At 35.4% G+C, this 20,729-nt stretch overlaps 1 protein-coding gene and 1 long non-coding RNA gene across 3 annotated transcripts in view; one reads left to right on the forward strand and one right to left on the reverse strand.

The window, feature by feature from the left end:
• Nucleotides 1–638: 638 nt before the first annotated feature.
• LOC118600264 lies at nucleotides 639–3,368 on the forward strand. Its single transcript, XR_004949876.1, has 2 exons — nucleotides 639–748; nucleotides 3,260–3,368. It is a non-coding gene; the product is annotated as an uncharacterized LOC118600264 (long non-coding RNA).
• Nucleotides 3,369–18,816: 15,448 nt separating this feature from the next.
• Nucleotides 18,817–20,729, reverse strand: part of plod2 (procollagen-lysine, 2-oxoglutarate 5-dioxygenase 2) — a 35,654-nt gene continuing 33,741 nt past the window's right edge. For both annotated transcript variants that reach the window (XM_024279770.1, XM_024279769.1), the window contains one exon: nucleotides 18,817–19,628. In XM_024279770.1, coding sequence (XP_024135538.1) covers nucleotides 19,473–19,628 — 156 coding nt within the window. In that variant the 3' untranslated portion in view covers nucleotides 18,817–19,472. The remainder of the gene's footprint in view (nucleotides 19,629–20,729) is intronic.

Consider the following 20,729-nt stretch of genomic DNA (forward strand, 5'->3'; position numbering starts at 1 on the left):
AGTCTGTTTACTGCGCACGTGTTGATCTGTTTGATGTCTGCTGAATAGAGTGGGTCACTAACTACTCCCTACAAATGGGAAGAAAACATTTCTATCTGTCACTGCGACATAAGAAGTGTCGTTTCACCGAGGATCCTCTGCCGGTGATCCGTTTTCTCTTTGAAGTATCAGTGACAGAACTCATGCTATCTGTTGCAGAACTGCTGTTTATATCAAGCTGACTGTGCATGAGCTCCTTAGATCCAGAAATCCCTCCAAGTATTTGACAGAAACCATGCTGATTTATTTCCCCTTCAGCATAAAAAAACCACCATTTAGATATGTTTGCAGCTGTTTCTTTAGAGCAACTTCTGAGTATAAAACCAACAAATATAGTAAAGTGGCAAGAATATATGTCACCGTAGTGGCCACTGCTGTAATGCGCTGTTGAGTAAAGTTACAAAAATGAAAGAAATTCTTGGCTAAAGTCAAGATTTACTCACTTTAATTGCATCACAGTGGCTGCCTCGGGTCGTAATTAGGATTATTTGAGTTTTTTTCATTTGTGTGAGTATGATTTGATGGAAGTGGAAGTGTAATTGATGCTACAGAAGCCAAACTCACATGACAGCTGTTTGGGCTAATGGCCGAGGGCTGTCACGGAAACGTCGTCCGTTGCAGAATTCTTGCAGATCTCGTCCCTTCCACATGTGTGGTACATGTCCAGGCTTTCATGTCAGAATTTCTGTTTCATCTTTGGAAAGTTCTGGTTGGTGAACGCCTCTCTTTTTGAATTTTTTATCACCATAACTTCTTAAATCTGCTTTAGAAGAATTTTAAATCAGTGGGATTATTTTATGAAAATGAAGAGTTTGTCTTACATGTGAGCATAAATCAGACCCCAGTTGGAGGTTAATGTATTTTCTTTTGTAGTTAAAACAAATTAGTTCAGTAAAGGTTTATAGTGTGAATGCGTTACACCATTCACACATAAGTAATTCTCTTTCACCTTTCTGTACGTTTTTTGGCACTTAAAAACTCAATCACACTTTAAGCAATCTTGGTATCAAAACGTTCAGCTCAATCAGGACAGTACTGCTTGTATTTTTGGTATCCATTAACTTTATAGTTTTTTGAAATATTGAGCAAAATAGGAAATAATTGAGATTTTTTGTCAAATTCTTCAAAAACTTATTTAAAAACTGTGTGCACTTTGAAACCATTGTTTACAGTAATTTTAAAACAATTTGACGTAGAGCAGTTAAATTAGCATTATGCTAGCTAATTTGGGTTATTTGACATCTACTGAAGTTTTTCATGCTAATTTGGAATTTTATTTCATCACCATGCTAACTTTTTGCCTAATATGTTATCTACTAAGGTTTTGTTATGCTAATTTGGTTTTTGCTAATATTTTAGCAATATTCTAACATTTTTAATTATTTTGTTATCTACTAAGGTTTTTTTATGCTAATTTTACGTAGCTAATATTTTAGCAATATGCTAACATTTTTGGCTAATATGTTATCTATTGAGGTTACGTATGCTAATTTGGAATTTAGCAAATGTTTTAGCAACATGCTAACATATTTAGCTATTATGCTATCTGCTGTTTTTTATGTTAATTTGGAATGTAGCTAATATTTTATCAGCATGCTAACATTTTGCCTAAAATGTTATCTACTAAGTGTTTTATGCTAATTTGGAATTTTGCTAATATTTTAGCAATATGCTAACATTTTCAGCAATTATGTTATCTTCTGAGATTTTAATGCTGATTTGGAATTTAGCAAATATTTTAGCAACATGCTAATGTTGTTGCGTAATATGTTATCTCCCAAGATTTTGTATGCTAATTTGGAATTTAGCAAATGTTTTAGCAACATGCTAACATATTTAGCTATTATGCTATCTGCTGTTTTTTATGTTAATTTGGAATGTAGCTAATATTTTATCAGCATGCTAACATTTTGCCTAAAATGTTATCTACTAAGGGTTTTATGCTAATTTGGAATTTTGCTAATATTTTAGCAATATGCTAACATTTTCAGCAATTATGTTATCTTCTGAGATTTTAATGCTGATTTGGAATTAAGCAAATGTTTTAGCAACATGTTAGCATTTTGCTAATATTTTAGCAAAATTCTAACATTTTTAATTATTTTGTTATCTACTCAGGATTTTTTATGCTAATTTAATGTAGCTAATATTTTAGCAATATGCTAACATTTTTGGCTAATATGTTATCTACTGAGGTTTTTTATGCTAATTTGGAATTTAGCAAATTTTTTAGCAACATGCTAATATTGTTGCGTAATATGTTATCTCCCAAGGCTTTATTATGCTAATTTGGAATTTAGCAAATGTTTTAGCAACATGCTAACATATTTAGCTATTATGCTATCTGCTGTTTTTTATGTTAATTTGGAATGTAGCTAATATTTTATCAGCATGCTAACATTTTGCCTAAAATGTTATCTACTAAGTGTTTTATGCTAATTTGGAATTTTGCTAATATTTTAGCAATATGCTAACATTTTCAGCAATTATGTTATCTTCTGAGATTTTAATTCTGATTTGGAATTTAGCAAATGTTTTAGCAAAATGCTCGCATTTTTGGCTATTATGTTATCTACTGAGGTTTTTCAGGCTTATTTGGAATTTTATTTTATCACCATGCTAACTTTGCCTAATATGTTATCTACTCAGGATTTTTATGCTAATTTGTAATTTTGCTAATATTTTAGCAATATTCTAACATTTTTTGTTATTATGTTATCTACTGAGATTTTTTTATGCTAATTTGAATGTAGCTAATATTTTAGCAATATGCTAAAATTTTTGGCTAATATGATATTTATCGAGGTTTCTTCATGCTAATTTGGAATTTTATTTAATCAGTATGCTAATGTTTTGGGCTAATTTGTTATCCACTGTGGTCTGTTAGGCTACTTTTCACTATATAATATTTTAGCAACAGGCTAACATTTTTTTAATGATCTGGCATTTACCAAGGATTTTAAAATAAGTATTTTAGCAATGTCCTAGCTTTTACAGCTAAAATTGCATCTACCAAGTTTTTTACAGGCTAATTTGGGGTTTAGCTTATAGTTAAGCAACACACTACACGGTGTTGAGAAATTGGCATGTATTAAGGGGTTTTTAGTAAAAATTACTACAAATTTTTCCAAAATTTAGGCCAACTTAAAGGTCTTTCATAAACAGAATTTCAAGTTTTTTAGCAAATTTAGCATTTTACAAATACTTTTTGTTTTTTCAGCAAAGATACGACCAGATTCCACAAAGAGAATTCACACTAGCATATCACAGGTAATGCCGGTTTTCTTTTTTGAATTAACCATAAGGCCAAAAAGAAAAAAAAAAAAAAATCCCCATTTGTAAGACTCTTAAGAGAAATGAGGCTTTGTCCCGCAGCTGATGCCTTTTTTCAGGTGTGACCTTTCATTTTTCTTAGCTCCACGCTGGGCTGTTTTTAGATTTTAGTGATTTAAAAAAACTGCAGATCTTTGAATATTTATCGCTTTTTGTTTTATTTTATTTTAATTGGCAACCAGACTTTTTTTTCTTTAATTGATTCAACAAAAATAATTTGGTTACTCATTACGGAAAACTTTCTGCATACTAATTTATAAAAATAATCCAAAAACATGAATATAGAGTGTAGCAAAGGTGGATTTCTTTGTATTTTATATCTATGCGAGCCAGGCTGAGTTTGTGAAATAGAGGTGGCACTCTGATTCAAAGCACTCCTTTCTCTTGGTCATTACATTCTGTGCATGAGAGCCATCAACTCCAAGTCTCATTTCACTTGTCTGTCAGCTGGCCTCGCAGAATTGATGTCTCAGTAATTCATTATTGCAGGAAAGATTTCACAGAGGAGTTTAGCATCCAATCTCCATATGACGGATCCACAGATGGACACTTGTTTTTATGGCATGGCCTCTAATAGAAACCTCATACTGTATTTGTCTATAATAACCTCTTCAGATTATACTTCCGTTTATACTTGGAGATCGTGCTTTTTATGCGATAAACACCTCGTGGGGTATCAATTTCTTCATCAGAAATGTGCTCCAAACATGCGGTAAAAATTATGCCGTGCCATTTATATCTTTGACAGCAAAGAAAAACCTGTAAATTGTTCTGCAGAATCTTGTCATCTTGATAGCTTTTGTACTTGCACACCTTTCCTCTTTACCTCCCCCGGCTGAGATTAATTGCTCCTATATCCAGCACTGACAACAGCACTTATGGAAAGAGGACTAAGGGGTGTAGAATGCCTGTATTTCAGGACCTCTATTCAGCTTTTTTTTATATTATTATTATTATTATTCTTTCTCTGGCTCCCTTATTTACCACTTTTCTTTGATTCATCAGAGGAAAAACACACGGGGAGCACGTAATGGAAAAAATGGCAGATATGGAACTCCAGGCAGCAGCCTGCAGGGGGAGAGGAAAGGTGATGTCTCGATTTATGATTTACCCACCACATTGTTCGTAAATGCATCAACCCAGATACCACCTGCTGCCTCCACCCGTGCCTGTGTCACTCACACAAGTGCACCGAATTTAAATCACTGGAGGAATAGCGAGACGCAGCATTTGCAGAGTTTTAGCCGAGTTCAGAGGAGCGCAAACACAGAGCGAGCTGCTTCTGCAGGAGAAGACATTCCAACTCTTTAGAGGAGCGTGTAGAACTCAAATGTTTGACATTGACCTCATCTTGTAGTTTTGTTGACTGAATGAAATTAGGGAGTAATAATCTTTTCTAAGCTTTCATTCATAACACCATAAAATGGGTTTTATCAAATGTCATTAAAAGATCTGTTTTCTTTTCCTTCACTCTTTATTTATTTCTCTTTTTCTGTCGCACACTTTTGAGAGCTCTTTCAGAATTCAAGGTGTTCTGGCACCGAGGTGCTGCTGTAAAAATTTCAGCCGCTGCTGAGCATTATGAAAGCTTAATAGAGCGAGTTTGAGTTCATGTGACCTCCAGATAGACAGCCATCTATCCGTCTTTTTCTTTTTTTTTTTTTTTTAAACCTACTTCATCCTGTTTTGGGAAATGGGGACCCTCAAATCACCAAGTTCTCCTTTTTAGTGACCTGTGAGCCTTTTTATGTTGAATACTATTGAAATAAATGAAGAGATGCAACTAATAAAAGGATGTTTGACTTTCAGCTTTTGGGATGGATTTCTAAAGCTCTATTTATTAATAAAATAAATGGATTTAAATGCATGTAATACTTACTAAAAAACTATGAATGACTAAAAAAAATGTAAGTTTGTAAATCAAATCTATCTTTATTTATAGAGCACTTTTCCAACAAGTTTAGCTCAAATTTAAAAGCCAAAAAGCAAGACAAAAATTAAAATAAAATTAAAAAAAAGAAAAAGTTGGGAAAAAAAACCCTCAAACTCCAACTTATATAATTTTGACATAATGTTTTTTATGGAGAATAAAATATTGAAAGTTATTTAAGGCTTAAGTTGATTTTTTTTCTGGAACAATAATAAACCTGCCTTTTTTTTCATAGTAATGTTGAAAAAGTTACATTTTTAACATTTTAAAAATGAGTTTTAGTGTTTCAGTAAATATTTATCTTGTTGGATTTTGCCCCCATGTGAGATTGAGTTTGACACTGCTGTAATAAAGCATTAAATGAGAAAATATGAATAGAAATGTGTTAAAAAACAAGAATTTTAAGGATTTTTATTTATTTATTAGTTTTTAACAGGTAAGTTTTGCACATGTAGGGGGTCAAAGGCCACAGATTACTAGGAAATATTATTTGTATTTGTAGAAAACCCATAAACGTATGACGAGAATGTGCAAAATCCATATTGATTTTCTCACATCTGAAATGAAACAAGTTCAGATTTTATTTGTTATTTATTATTTACATTTTTCTGGATACAAACCTTCAGTACTATCAACTTTTGCTTCAGTTAATCGGCTCCTCATCAATTCTTGTCGACAACACTATTTCTGAAAAATTCCTCTCATAATCTTTTTGGCAAACTACGTCTCATTTTATTATTTATTACAACAAAAATTTAGGCCAGCTCTCTAAAACAACAACAACAAAAAAAGTTTTTGTCAAGAAACAAAGTAATTCCCAGATCATCTCCATGCCTTACAAACATTTACATATGCTTTTCAGATGAAACCAGGCTCTGATCGGGCTCACTAAAGGGGCAGACATCCGCCAGGAAGCCACATGAAGCCAGACTGTGTGCATTTCTGTTTACACGCCGCCTGCCTCCGCCCCCCTGCCCGACCCGCTTTCAAGCCCCAGTGGCATTCCTCTGTTCTACTGATGAAAGAGATTGCTTGGGTCTTGAACTAATGAATTGCCATTATTATTAAATGATGTTTGTAAATTATGACCCAGTTTGCTTCAAGTGAATAGTGCAGAAACCCAAAGCCTACATCATCAATTAGAAGCTCCCAACAACTGCCAGCAGTTAGTTGGGTTAAAGTGGTTTTTGGATGGAGTTCTGAGAACTGAGGAAATCCATTTGCAGCTCTTTGGCGCTTCCTTGTGGTGGAAAAATATATTTTTTCTAATAGTTTCACCTTGAAAAAATGTGTTTTTGGTGGACATATTCTACATTTTTTTTTCTTATTATTAATATTTGTAAATAAAATTACCAAAAAATTGAAAAAAAAAATCTGCTTTATTTTTTTTTCTCATAAAATCAGATAAATAACAAAAAATCACTAATGTGCTGTTTAATTACATTTTTGTTCCTTGTTTTAAGAGGAAAATGTAAATATCCTTTACATTTTGTATGCAATCAAATATAAATATTCAATCCCAGATTTAGCCACCAGGGGGAAGTAGAGAGTAGCCAAAAAAAGCTTTTATCTCACTGTTTAAGTGTCTCATTTGAATTTCTACTTTACTTTTAGTAAAACTTAAAAGGTTCACTAAACTCTTGATGTGATGATCGCAACTGGGCAAATTTAATCATCTTTATGTGTAAAACTTTTTTTATTTTTGACTACTAAAAACAGGTCATTCATCGTTCACAGAAGTGACAATTTACTAGTCAAAACAAGATTATATCTCCCAGTGAGGACACAGAAACATATCTTATCCTCAAATATAACATACACCCGCACACTTGTTAAAGCTTATTTTAAAATCAATCATTTTTGATGAAAACCTCATTTAAAACTCCTCATTTTCCCTTTTATTCACCCTTTCTGAGAGTTACATTTTTATGGCAATCATAAACTCTTTTAGCTTATAAGAAGGAAGCAAAGTAGTAAAATTATCCAATTCTTAAACAATGTTCTCCTGTAATCTGATGACTATGAAGAGGCAAACATTAACAGCATGAGCTGCACTTATGTGATATTTAAAGGTCACATCACTTCTTAATGCTTCTTTTTATGTCTGCATTCTGTCTTTGGATTTCTTATAGTCTAAAGAAAAGATACAAAGAAAGATGAGTGTGTTTCAATGCCTTTCTAGGCTCTGAGGTGGTAAGAAAACAAATGAAAACCTATCTTTATACATTCATATTACTGTTATTGATGTTATTATGGGTTATGTCTAAATCCAATTCAAATATCTAAATAGAAAAACATTTGGGAGGTTCTAAGTAAGACAGATAAAACAACAGAAAGCTTTTGTAAAAACATTTAAATATTTTTTTTAAGTTTAAAAGTTTTTTTAGTAATCTAGAAAGTCTTGTAAAAAAATGAAACGTTTCAAGAGAGGGGAAAAAAGAAACAAAAAAAGTCACTCAGAAATTGGAGAATAGTGTTTTGATAGATTCTAATTTTTGCAAAGATCCTTTCCTAATACTTCCCAGCAAAATGTCTGAGTATTTTTTCAAATGACGCATCAACTTGCTTAGTGGAAAAGTTGTGACACAGCATTACAGGAAAAAGCGTGCAAATGTTAAATTAATGTCATTTTTTTTTTCTAAATCTAAAATTTGCCTGGGATGAAGTCCAAAGTGAAGCATGACTTCCTCCATTCCACTTCCTGTTCTTGAGCGAGCAGACGTCGGTCCCACACAGCTGTAATGTCTGCATCACTTCAACCCACCAGAGGAAATATCCACCTTTATCAGGATGGGAGTTTGGGAGAAGTAACTCCTCTGAAATCATGTCGGATCTGTAAGGTTTCTGTGGGACTAGAAATCTCCTCCATCTTCACATTTTTGTTCTATTACTGTTCTACAGACCTATCTATTTCATTGAAAGTCATATAACCACGCCGTCTGGCATTTAACTTAATGTTTCAGTCATGACTGGGACCTAATAAAAGAAAAAAAAAGCTTTGTTTTTTGTTTTTTTAGCCCACTAACTTGCCGTTTTTACACTAGAGTCTAGAATTTCTCAATAACTGGAACAAAAATATCAAAACAAAACTGCTATTGTCTGACTTTTTTGGTTTTCTTAATGCAGGTCAAAGGAATTATATTCCCACACTCCACACATATTTATACCCCCCCCTCAAACCAGCAGTAGACTTGTTACTTGTACCAGCTTTGACATAAATCCAAACGTCTTGGTCTGTGAACCTCCAGTCTCAGATGAATTTCACAGCTTAGTGCGACGGGGGGCTCCAGGGTGGGAGAGGAAGGGTGTCACATTCCAGACCCAGTGAGGCTAAAGGGGAGTGAAATCACCCCGGCCCAGACGATGATTCATTAGTTTTAGACTGAACTTTCATGTTGGCCTGCGTTGGAGGTTCTGGCAGTTCTGACTGTTTGGGCCAAAGTTGCATGAGAGGAAAAGCACCTGGTCAATTACACTTCTTTTTTAACACTACTATGTTTTTCCTAATCTACAAAAAGCAGAAGGGAGCTCAAAATACAGTTTTTCGTCAGTTTCCAAGCTCTGATTTTTTTTTCTTTTTTTTTCTTATGCATTTGAGTTGGCAGCAGTGTAGTGAAATTCACATTTAAGCCACTCTAGTTTTTTTATCTATTATTTAGACAGCAGAGAGAGAGAGAAAAAAACCCCTCAAATTTAGCAATTTCAGCACAAACAAAGTTCTCAGTCTGAGAAGTCTCACTTTATTCTGGAAAGAAATGATCATAAGTAAAGCTACTTGTTTAGACTTTCGCTAGGGGCCCTACCATGAAAATTCTACATTTTGAGGTTTCAAATGCATTTTACTGTTGATTCATCAATATAAAGAGCCCCAAAGCAACATTTTGATCCATTCATTCATTCATTTAAGAGTAATCCTCTAAAAACCTGCACTGTCTGCAGCAGCTCCTCTCATACCAATGAAAACAAGCGGTTGGAAACGTGCTGACGTAAAATCGTTTCAAACAGCTCCTTACAGGAAGAGTCTGTGTTGCAAGCTCCGCCCACCAGCTCACACAACACTCAATTTATCCCCTTACCAGTGATAATCAGCGAAAAAAATGTTAATTTTAGATGCAGAATACCGTATATATTCCAGTTGTGTTCTGTCTTCACTAAATTCCTGGTCAAATTGGTGTTTGTTACTTTTTCTGCAGCGCTACCTTAAGACGCTACCTTAAAATCCGGTCCCGCACAGCCGTGCGGGAGTCGCGTGTATTTGTGTTGTGAAGGAGTTTAGGGTGGCCAGACCTACTAAAGGCAAATATATTATATGTTCATCCATCTTTGAAGAAGTTTGGATTCTTTTTGTGGGAAAAATCACAGAGACACGGATTTTGTGTAGGATGACGTCATGACGCGGGCTGCAGCAGCACGCAGCGGCAGGCGGAGCTTCAGGAATCGAGCCGTTTTACTTCCGGGTAGGGAAAATTTCATGAAATATAACAAATATTTCATAAATAATTTGTTCTTTAGTGGTCCAAATGTAATATGTGATTATATATATGGATATAGTTCACTCTGAAAGGCTTAAGAAAATCAAGGTAGGGCCCTTTTAAGTGTTTTTTCCTCGTGCAAATTAGAAATAAAAAAATACCGGTAAATTGTAATTTTTGAATTTTTTTTGCACTGTAAAAAGGGGAAAAATACGTTTTTGCTTTTCATTTAACTTTATTTATCAAAATTTGTTTATCATAATGTTTTTGTTGTACAGTAATTTATCCCCAAATCAAGCACAGTGTTGTCATCAGCAATTCCCAGAATTCCTTTAGCGGAGGTACCCACCCGGGAACGTACTTAGTACTACTAAATATCACTATTAAGTTAATAGTTATTTGTCAATTTCATGAAAATAAGATGAAACTCTTTAAATATTAAAAAGTGTATCAACTCATGCAGGTGAGCCATCATGTACAATGTTTAATTTCCAATTCTGCCCAACCTAGAGCAACCCTTGCAGATAAAACACACCATCAAGCACAATTTATATATATATATATATATATATCAAAAAACCCAGTGTGTCCACAAAATAGTTGGTTTTGACAGAAAACCCAATATCTCCACTTTTTCCTCTTGAGTGTAAACACAAGAGGAGTGTGGGTAATGGATCCTAAAGTAGAAGTAACAAGTTACTAGGTAACATTCGATTTTATTGCTAAGGAACATTAAATAAAATGAAATCTTGCTTATTTTTACATTTGAAAAACTGTTTCACAAATATTTGCACTTATTCAATACTTGCAGCCAAAAGCTCCTCGCTAATGATCCCAAGAGCTGCAGAATTTTCCAGCCTTTTACCCGGCATCAATACATGACCTAAATCTCATGGCTGCATCAATATGTTTGGGGGAGTAATCTTGCAACAAAAAGGGAAGATATGTCAGGAGAAAAAACAAATCTAAGAGAATTAACTAAAAATCAACAACTCTTTAAAGGTTTTACACCGACAATGCTGCTATAACTGTCCAAAATTCAATACAAGTTTAATTATTTACCGAAGTGTTTATTCAGTAACTATAAAAAAGTTCTATCAGGTTACATATTTTCCTGTTATACCAGATAATAGAAGCAGGACCATTTGTACACTGAAAAAGGGAAACATTGAATCAATTAACAAGAAAATGTGTTTGTTGCATTCAAAATTTGTTTTTCATCAAATTAAAATGTTAATGGTTTATTTAACTTAAAAATTTAATTTTATACCATTTTTAAATGTAACAAAATGTAGAGCTTTTGTCAATTGATTCAATGTTTCACTTTTTGCCGTGTTCATGTAGAAACGTTAGTGTTTGTAACATGGTTTTGAAAGCTAAAGAGTTTGAAGTCCCCCGACTGTTTGAATGTAGTTTTTCTTGGACAAATGTTTCAGCTACAAATGGAACCATTTAAAGTTACCAGCATGCTCCAGGGGTGCTGCAGGTTTTTGGGTTGTCTGGGCCCACGGAGGGTTGTAGAAACAAGCAACTGCCTCTTATGGGGAGAAGCACAGGTGTGTCTTGGAGTTCCCTTGAGGATAGAGAAGCTACCCTTAAGGGACGCCATGAAAATGGAAAGTACAATGGTCGTGCGTGTGGTATCATGAAGTATTCGTAAGGCAGTTATGCGAGTGAGGTGGTCGTAGCGTGCTCTTCGACACACACCAGTTTCTGGTCTCGTGTGCAAATGATACATAAGTGTCCGTAGGATGCCTATAAAAACTATTTTCCTCTAATTTCCTCATTTTTAACAGTCAATGAGTGCACACTTCTCACTTGAACAACACTGCGGGCCTTGTGTAGTCCGCAGGATTTGGGTGTTGAAAAAAAATGTAAAATCTGTGTGGCATAATTTTGTCTCACCTACTTCACCCTCACTTATCATTGCATGTTCCTTAAGTTTAATGAATAATTGCATGAATATTTTCGTCCTACTGTTTTGTTCACTAAGGGTGGTCTACAACCTTGATGTTTCGTGGGGTCACTTGCATGCACCTTGCTGATTTGCCCATCTGACATCGCAGACAGCCTGTATCCACTCATAAGGGAAGTTATGACTAATACTGTGAGTGTCAACACGTGAATAGGATTGTCCAAAGCATTTTATCAACATATATAATGGTATTTTTGTGTACACATAAACAAACAAAAGGCACACAAAACCTATCATAAAGCCTATTAAAGGACTACATGAGGACTTCAAACTTTGTTTGGCTGATTTTATATTCTTCAGTTCTTCTTAGTTGAGTTTCTACAAAAATAAAAATGGAAGAAAAATATTTTACGAAAATATTATATGCAAACGTAATTATTTTGTTCTTTTTGTACATCCTTGGTGTTTGATTAAAAAAAAAATGTAATATTCAGCAACTTAAGACTTTGTCTCGGTTTGACCTATAAGCAGTTGATCTCATGCCAAATCCTATCATTTTTAATAGAGAAAACAAACTCAAAAGGTCTCCAGAAAATAACTAAGATGGAGATGAAATGTTTAGTCTTGCTGCTACAAAGCAACAGGCTTGCTGGCTTGACTCTGTTCTTTTTGATGTGGGATCTGCCTGTACTTTAGCTGGCATTGTGATATTCCCTCATTTCAGGTTTAGTGCCACAGTCCAAAAACATTCATTTACGTGAATGATGGTTGCAGTTTGTGTGGTCATGTGATTCAGCTCTTGTCCCTGGATAGATAACTTTAGACTTCAAGGAACAGAAAAGAAACAAGTGCACAAGTCTGTCTTGTAAAACCATCACTCAGAATACAGAACATATAGAAGCAATGCAAAGGAAACACCTTTATGCAGATGATACTCCGCTTAGGCCGCATTTAGTCATATGATACCATCGCCCTGACAGGGGTATAGGCCTTCTTCTGTGAAATTTCTCTTATTAATAAAGGGGTGACATTTCCTCTTAAGATAGGTATTGACCTTTTGTTAACTAGATTATAACAATTTCTCGATCAATGCATTGCGTATTCCTTTAGAGTACTTCTCACATGTGTGACTATTTCAGACATCTTGTTGTGCTTGACACTTATTTGTATGTCCTCCTCTGCCTTCTCAAAGTTTTCAAATTTTTTGAGTTGTTAAAGTTGCTAATTGTAGATTTAGGGTCAAGTCATCAGCAATACATTTATATAAACCTGAAAAAAGAGCCAAAACAGTGTCCCCAAATGCACCAACGGTGTCTAACACAAAACCACAGACCATAAAATCTAGTGTTAAGATTTCTCTTTGAGCAACAAAGGTATCTAAGTGGGTGATGAAATTTCCCCTACTTGTGGTAGGTCTTTTTAGTCAGAACCAAAGTGCTAATTAGAAAAAAAAATGGGGTGGATAACTTCTGGTTGTTGTCTTTGTGTGCTGTGGTAACCAGATTGCCAGCATGGTGCTTTGCTGCCATTTTTTTTTTTTTTTTTTTTTCAGAGGGCACAGGGTTCACATGGAGGGCTCTAAGTAAACACACGCTTCCAGACTTATTCTCATTTTTTGTATTTGGTGGTACTTTAAGACCAAGTGTCAAAGACAAGAGTCACGTTACTAGAAACATACAATTATGTCCGACCAATGAGGAGAACTGGTTGACAGATTTATAAGGAGTTAGTCAATAGCAGGAATAAGAACACTATCAGGTCATTTCTACAGCAGATATGCTCCATTTAACATGTCATGTTTTAGTTATATTTAAACAGCTTAGTTTTAGTTGACTTAAATGTATATGCTGAGCCTGACTGATGCACCTTGCTCATTGACATAAATAAATAAATATATATCTGTTAAAACTGAAAGAATCCTCAGAATTTCTGTTTATCTGGTTTGAGGGAGTTAGTTTATTTGCATCCATGCTGAAAAGTGGTCCTTTTGTATTTCTAAAATTGTTTTGCTGTGCTTAATGTCTAACACTTTTAAACTTTCTTGGTCACTTTGAAGTGACAAACCACCCTCCTGTGGAGTTTCCAGGAATCTGACCACCATACTTCACCGACTCTGCACACATTCTGACCTGAGACACGTCGGCTCTGTTTGAGCACACCAACCCTGACATCAGAATATTCCACGTTACTGTCCTTTCATCACAAAGCAATGGTTTGAGACACACAAACAGACCAAAAGCAGAAAGAACATCCATAATAAGACACCAAAATAGCTCACAAAGAAAGTTCACTCCTTTTATTTTTTTGTTCACTGTAAACTGAGGCTGTGGCTTTTGACAACACCCCATCCTCCACCCATCCTGTGTCCCTCTTTTGTTTTCCATAAATCAATATCTGTCAGGGGGTGTGGGGCTGCTGATTGTTTTTACAGAGCAATGGGGTGTAATTTGGTTAAATGGTACGTGCACTCAGTTTACTTTGAGATGGCAAACAGTCTGGCTGGTAAAAATAAGGTCATAGTCTCGTCTCCAAAGCGTACAATCACATTTAATTGATATTGTGGACTGAATGCATTTGATTACTTACCTGAAAGGTAGGCGTGATGAAAGGCTTGCGTTAATCATATTGTTTTGGTGCAATCATATGGATCTCCTCAGACTCATCTTGATATTAAGCCTACTTTTGTGTGGCATGTAATCGTGAAAATGAGTCTATTGTAAGGAAAGGCCAAAAACAAGCATCAACGCCAATTTTATTTTAGCAGTATTTAGGTTTTTGCTACACATTCTCACTCCCAACTCATCACTCAATGTGTGGTTTGGGGCCCCTCCACTTTTTGGCGTTTCAGGTGTCCCCAACTCATTGTTTTTTGACATGCTGGCTGTTCCCATTAAATCACGGGTCCCCAACCTTTGGTATGTGGTACTAGATCCAAAACGGGTGCCAGGTTAGAGTTATAGTACTTGTACCAGGTTAGGGTTAGAGATAGGATACCTGTAGCAGGTTAGGGAAAGGCATTTGGGGTCTCAGGGGGTTGTGGGGTACCAGGACTGGTTTGGTCCAAGTCCCGGTACTGGTACCAGGTTAGAGTTAGGGTACCAGTACCGGGTTAGGGTGCCGGGTCGGTAGTGGGTCAGAGTACCAGTACCAGGTCACTACTGGATTAGGGTACCAATACTGGGTTAGGGTACTGGGTTAGGCTTAGGATACCGGGTCGGTACTGGGTTATGTTACAGATAATGGGATCAGGTACCAGTACCAGGTTGGTATAGAGTTAGGGTACCAATACTGGTTAGGGTACGGGTCCGAGTCCAGATACTGGTCCACGTCCCGAGGGTTGGGGACCCCTGATTAGCATATGCATTTTTTTCCCGTCTGTGGCCCGGCCCTCTAACTCGGTACAGGTACCCTAACCCTGTATCGGTTAAAGGTCCGGTATCTTGTCCCAAGGGTCATGGACCCATGATTTAATGGGAACAGCACATCAAAAAATAACGAGATGGGGACATCCAAAACTTCAAATACTGACGTGGAGGGAGCCCGAACCATACGTCCATATATGACGAGTTTGGAGTGAGAGTGCGTTGGTTTTTGGAGTCTATATTTTCATCCAAAACAAACCCCCTCATTGCATTTTGCTCACAAAAATAAGAGGAATTGCATAAAGTTGTGTTAAGAATGTAAATCTAAATTTAATGTGACAGGAAAACTGTAAGTGTATCCTTTGTATTCAGATTAGCATTTATATTTAAGTATGAATGTTTAACTATGATTGTATTGGCTTTCCAATGTTTGTCCATGCAGTTTAGCCTTGCAACAATTTTCAGTAAACTACTAGTTCTCACTAACTGTTGTACATATTGTTGTTGTTTTTTTTTTTTTAATAACAACTTCCTCTATTTTCCAATTTCTGTCTTAGATCCGTATATTTACACCTAAAGGGTTTATAAAGATGATGGGGTTGTTGCATTTTATCAGTGACCGTGAAATTGTATAAAGAAAAAGTTTATATTCTGTGTTGATATAAAAATTTTATTACATCGCTCACATTGAAATTGTTTTCTGTAAAATAAAAAACCATTTCCTCAAATCTTTTGTGAGAAAAAACCCAATTGTATCCTTATTGTGATGGACTTTAAAACTAAAGTAAAGATGTCTTCTCCACCTCAACTGCTTCTTCACAGTGACTTGAACGCACAGCTGCGCCGAGTCTTTCCTCACTTGATCCCTCGCTCCACATAGTACTTTTCCACTCTCTGAAAATCGCACTGCGCTTGAACCCAAATACCTCCCGTCGCTCCACCTCTCTTCTCCAAACATAATTAAAGAAATTTACAGTGGGTTAACTACGGGGCTTGTTTGAAAGTACACACAAGCGCACAAAGTTATCCTACATCAAATGGTGTGTAAGATTAAATAAATAAAAGTTCCACTACATTTCTTGACAAGTAGTTTAAGGCAATTTGATATTTTAACGGTTTAAGTTTAAATTCTCTTTTATAAGCTCCAAATAAAGAATAAGAAAATATAAATGAATCCAAGGGAACATAACATCACTTATCTTGACTTTTGGGTGTGACTTCCTTTTTTATTTCATCTTTAAAACACTAAACATAGTATGTGTAGCCTAAATAAAGTCTGAAAGCTTTTTTTTTGAAGAGTAAACATTTTTTCCTCACATTTTGGAAAAAAAAAAAACACACCAGACAGCCCTTTTGATGTAGCTTATAATGCAATTTAGCATCGCATCCCAGCAGTGTGATGCTGTGTGGCTTCAGCTAAAGTTAACATTAACTGGAGAAGACTTTTTGTTGCCACACACTGTTATTCTGCAAGCCGTGGGCACCAGCTGTGACCACACACTTCAATTCGAACATGATTGTAAACACTTAATTTCAATCCATTGTTTAAACAAGAGCAGATTGTACGCTGCAGTGATGGCTAAATCACCGTCCTCCAATGGCCACCCTGCAATTAGAGGTGTGTACCAATTTAGTCTAGTATAAGATCTCATTCTCCATCTCTTCTGGCGTTCGCCACAAGCTCGGATGTTCACTGAACATAACTGAAACCCGATTTTTAAGACGGAAATGATGCTTCACGTCTTTTAATTAGCCGACTGCTTTCTTTTCGATAAAGTCGTACCTGTGAGAATCTCCCTGTTTTGTGGATGTGGAGGTTTTCCCTGCCTGCCTGGCAGGGATCAATGTCACCTTTCAGCGAGTACGGATGCGGGGCACGGGAAATGAAGGCCACAAAGGACTCTTTCAGCAGGAGTCAGCCTCTCCCAGTCTGACCTCAATCTCCTTCTTTTCTCGCAGTGTTGATTCTCGCAACGACTCCGACGGCCAGCCTCAACCCTGGCCTTATACGGAGGCAGAAATGGTCAGCCAGTCAACTATCATCCTGAAAACACGACCACGAAGGGAGTCTCCAAAGGCTGCCAGTGCAAAAAGGTAACAAGGTTTGATGGAGACCTTTCAAGCTTTGATAACATCCTATTCAGCTGCTCCATCAAATATGATCATCACATCTCACTTCAGTTGGGATAATGACATGAAATAAGCAGTCGATGCTTCCCTTAATGGAGGGGTGTCAAACTCAATCGCACAAGGGGTCAAAATCCAAAACACACCTTAGGTCTCGGGCCGAACAGGATAAATGTTTATTAAACACACTAAAACGACAAAAAATTTAACTTTTTAACATAATTATGAACTAGATATATAGCATTACCTGCGATAATGCTAGTGTGAATGCTGTAAACTGAATTTGGCTGCTAAAGATGCTAGTGCTGATAGCTTAAAAATGCTGAATCCTGCTTAAATGTTAGCTAAATGCCAAATTAGCCTAAAAGACGGAAAAAAGAGAAAAAATAGGTTAGCCAAAGCAGCTAGCATGTAGCTGAAATATTAGCTAAACTTCAAAATATCCTAAAAAACGGAAAAAGACTAAATTAGCTGAAACAGCTAGCGTGTAAATATTAGCCTAAAACTAAAACAATAGGAACAATTAGGTTAGTCAAAACAGCTAGCATGTAGCAGAAATATTAGGTAAACTTAAAAATATCCTAAAAAAACTGGAAAAAACCTAAATTAGCGGAAACAACTAGCGTGTAAATATTAGACTAAAACAAAAAAATAAGAACAATTAGGTTAGCCAAAGTAGCTAGCATGTAGCAGAAATATTAGGTAAACTTCAAAATATCCTAAAAAAAATGGAAAAAGTCTAAATTAGCCAAAACAGCTAGCGTGTAAATATTAGCCTAAATACAAAACAGCCTAAAAAACTAAAAAAGGAAAGCCTAAATTAGTCAAAATAGCTAGCATGTAGCTGAAATATTAGCTAAACTCCAAAACAGCCTAAAAAAATAAAAATAAAAGCTGCTATATTAGCTAAAGTCCAACAAAGCCCAAGAAATCTAAGCAAATGCCTAAATAATCCAAAAAGCTAGCAGAATGCCAATTTTTAAAACTTTAAATTTTTAACTTTTTAACAAAGTCTTTAGCAAACCTTAAAAAAAAATTCAATATTTTACTCTCCATAAAAATGTATTTTGTCAAAATATACAAATTAGAAATAAACACAAGATAACATCAGGCCACAAATGACAATAAAGTAAAATAAAATGATCTGGAGGGCCGGATCCGGCCCCCGGGCCTTGACTTTGACACATGTGCCTTAAAAGTTAAAGAAATCTCGGAAGTCTGCATTCAAAACACTCCTGCCATGTGTTCAACAACCCTCATCTGTACAGCTTTCACTGAGTAACATGTACATGTTTACACACAACCTCTGAGGGACACCGAACTACATTTGCACTGATGTACATCATCGTACCACACCCCCAACACTCCAGCAACTTCCTCCTTCCTTCTGGTCTCACTGGAGAAGTTAAAACTTCCAGACGTTTTTCGGCACCTGGTTAAAGGATCCGTCAGTCAGAAGCAGTGTTTTCTTTACTTTTCTTTTTTTTCCCTCTCCATCCAGCAGCTGGGCAAACAGAGAGAAGCCGAGGCAGCTTTCATTGTAACAATAGGGGTTAAACAAACGAACCCTCTTGGGTGCTTTAAGACTTACAGTTTCTCTCAACTGATACCTTATAGAAGAACAATAACAGACAAGTATTTCCAAGAGATAGATTTATTAACCCTTGACAATAAATTAAACAAGTTAATTTTGCTCAATTTCAAAATCCAGTCAAACACAAACAGAAAAATCAAAGTCAAAGATGGAAGTAAGTGTAGGAAGAGAGCTTTTGGTGTAAAACAGTAAACCGGAACACTGCTATTTTGATTTTTGAAAGTGCAAAATTACAAAAAAGGTTTTATTTAGTACAGATTCCCAATGAACTGCTTTGGAAAAAAAAATAAACTTGGATGTAGAAACAAGGGAAGTCAAAAAGCACCAGTAGTAATCTTTATATTTTACAAAAAAAAAAAAAACCCTTCAGTGATATTTATCCCTGAAAGAAAAGTAGAAAGACAACACCCGCTACTTATTCCTTAATGTTGACAGTATTTTGAACAATGGCCTCCATGACGATGTTGAACCTGAACTATGAAGATCATGGCAGCCTACAGTACACGTTCGTCCTTCCAAAGTGTTGCTTTATCGTGCTTTTTTTTTTAACATTTAGAACTTCCCTTTCCACTCTGTTTGACAGAGATCATTTTCAACACTTCATTTTTAAAAACTATTTTAAAACAAAAGCTTTAAAAAATGCTGCACAGAACTACATAAGAAAAAATGTGGGCGGAAAAAAAAAAAAAAAAAACTAATTTCAAGGATCAACGAAGGACACTGCGATGTAGCGGGTGCCGTTGGTGGTGGGGAGGCCTTCGTGAAGGTGGGTGAGTCTTCCTGGATGCATGAAACTCCAGCCTTTTCTTGGTGATTCTATGGAGCAGTTGTACCTGTGAAAGCGGCAGCCTCCACCCTTTCAACAAGAAAGAAAAGAGTAAGAAGGGTGCAATTTATCTATTTATTTTTTGTTGCTTCTGTCTTTGTTTACCATATTTTCTGCACTCTGTCAAAATCCAGTTGTTTGGTTGGGTGTTTTGTTAATACCCTAATGGTGCTAATGTGTAGCGGTTTCAGACAGTTTTAAATTTTTTTACATGTTACTGACAAGTTTAGTAGTTGGCATAGTCACCGTAATATTTTACAAAGTGAAAACTTAATAAGTACAAGTATTATATGTGTCTATTGGTAGGAGTCTAGTGATACAATACATGTAGCGAAACATGGGTTACAATACGATGTGTATCGCAATATTTTTCCACATTTTTTTTTAAAGACATTGACTTAAAAAAAACTACTGAATATTAATACAATTTTCAGGATAATAATTTTGTAAAATTCTTTTTATTTAACAATCACAATTTTAAGCACTGTAACTGTATCAAATATACAAGTTACCTTTACCGCCACATTTATGCTGCTTTTATTTTGGTAAATTAAGAAATATTTGATCTAATAAGGAATAGTCAATATTGTCTGATTTCCACATATAAATATTTTTCAATACATATAAAAAAAAATAATGAATGTTCTTTAACCAATCAGTTTTTAAAAGTATGAATGAGGAAAAGTACTGTTTCTTTTCAACAAGATTGAGGTGGAAAAAAAAGTAAGATGCGAAATGATGCTCATTAATAATTGATTAAATATTCCCTTGTCAGCATTTTAAATTAATACAAGTACCACCAGATGAAGTATTATAATATATCACCAAATTGATTTTTTACTACACCCTTAATGAAAATGTTGATGATTAATTTAATATATATATATATATATATATATATATTTTTTTTTTTTTTTGAATGCAATGCAGACAATTCTGGGAAATTTCTTGGACACTCAATTTTGGAATTGTAGATTCAGACAGCACAACAAAATGGCGAATTCATTACACAGTGAGTAGTGAAGGAATTGTGACATAGCCATAGAGTTACTGTGAATGCAGCTAATAAAGCTTGACTTACTGATGGATTTATCTCTGACTCATTTGGTGTGTCTTATATATTCATAATTC

This window comes from Oryzias melastigma, linkage group LG20 (assembly GCF_002922805.2).
Source record: "Oryzias melastigma strain HK-1 linkage group LG20, ASM292280v2, whole genome shotgun sequence".
Taxonomy (NCBI): domain Eukaryota; kingdom Metazoa; phylum Chordata; class Actinopteri; order Beloniformes; family Adrianichthyidae; genus Oryzias; species Oryzias melastigma.